General features: G+C 32.5%; 1 protein-coding gene across 1 annotated transcript in view; it reads right to left on the reverse strand.

Moving 5' to 3' along the window:
- Window positions 1–618, reverse strand: part of LOC100573222 (decorin-like) — a 3,875-nt gene extending 3,257 nt beyond the window's left edge. Inside the window, exon 1 of the mRNA XM_003240744.4 lies at window positions 161–618. Coding sequence (XP_003240792.1) covers window positions 161–372 — 212 coding nt within the window. The 5' untranslated portion in view covers window positions 373–618. The remainder of the gene's footprint in view (window positions 1–160) is intronic.
- Between the last annotated feature and the right edge of the window lie 572 nt (window positions 619–1,190).

A 1,190-nucleotide genomic window follows, 5' to 3' on the forward strand; every position in this document is an offset into this window, starting at 1 on the left:
TATAGTTCACATTTAATTGCAATTTAAAAGGCGTTAAATAAGAAACCCGGAAAATGCCCCCTGCATCCAAAAAAATTCTACATAAATTTTATGTACATTTTAAAACTTGACACCCGGCGTTGTTATTACGTTGTTATTACGTTCCGTATAGTCGACTTACAGAAATTCGGTATCCGGAGATATGCGGTCGGGAATCCGGTCCAGTTTCATGAAATTGCAGTAGATCTCAGCACCATCACACCTGCATTTGTCCAGGCACTCAGCAGTGACCGATGGAAACGACGACAAGGAGAACGTCAACAGCAAAAGTAGCAGCACCATAGTCCTCCGTAAAACAGCGGCGGCGGCGTCTTGATGCATTGGCCAAGTCATCGCTCGGACTGGTCGCAAAGCACACTACACAATCGCACTTGCCGCTGCGTAACGTAATTGAAAATATACAATACCGAACAGGTTCGGCACAAGCGCAATCTGTGTTTTTAGTGCGATTTTTTTTGTCATTGAATAATGCCACTCTCCGAGGGAAAAATTGGAAAACTGGAAAAGTGTACGAGTGCACAAGGTTGTGTATTTCAATTTAGATTTTTATTCTTAAAAAAAAAGTTACTAAGTAACTATAATTTAATTTTTTTGTTAAAATTTGTACAATTATCACAAAACAAATTATCCAACTTTTATTTTTTATATATATAATAATATAATATGTTAAAAAATAAAAATAAACATACTGAAATACTAAATAACTTTTACTTATACATATAATGAACAATATATATTTATATAATATATTATTAGGTACTTCAGTATCATTATTGATAATAATAAGGTGGGTAAGTGGATGTCGCTCTGCTGTACAGTAGATTACAAGTGGGTCACTGTATAATGGATAGTATTAAATTTGAATTCAATGATATAATATCATTGTATAAGAAAAACGATTCTGAGCGGAGACGGTATGTCAGTCTAGGTATAAGACATAATATAGTCTATAGTATTTAAAAACAATTGACCTATAATAGGTACCTATAATAAATTCCAAATTAATCATATAATATCTATTAGGTACTTATAACGCGTTATACATCAACAACAAACCGTGATACTATCATAGATATATAATAGTATACTTTAGATGTTTCAAGTATACCCAAGAATAATATTATACAATCACAACAAAATAACTAAAATAG

This window comes from Acyrthosiphon pisum, unplaced genomic scaffold (genome assembly GCF_005508785.2).
Source record: "Acyrthosiphon pisum isolate AL4f unplaced genomic scaffold, pea_aphid_22Mar2018_4r6ur Scaffold_20911;HRSCAF=22514, whole genome shotgun sequence".
Lineage (NCBI taxonomy): Eukaryota > Metazoa > Arthropoda > Insecta > Hemiptera > Aphididae > Acyrthosiphon > Acyrthosiphon pisum.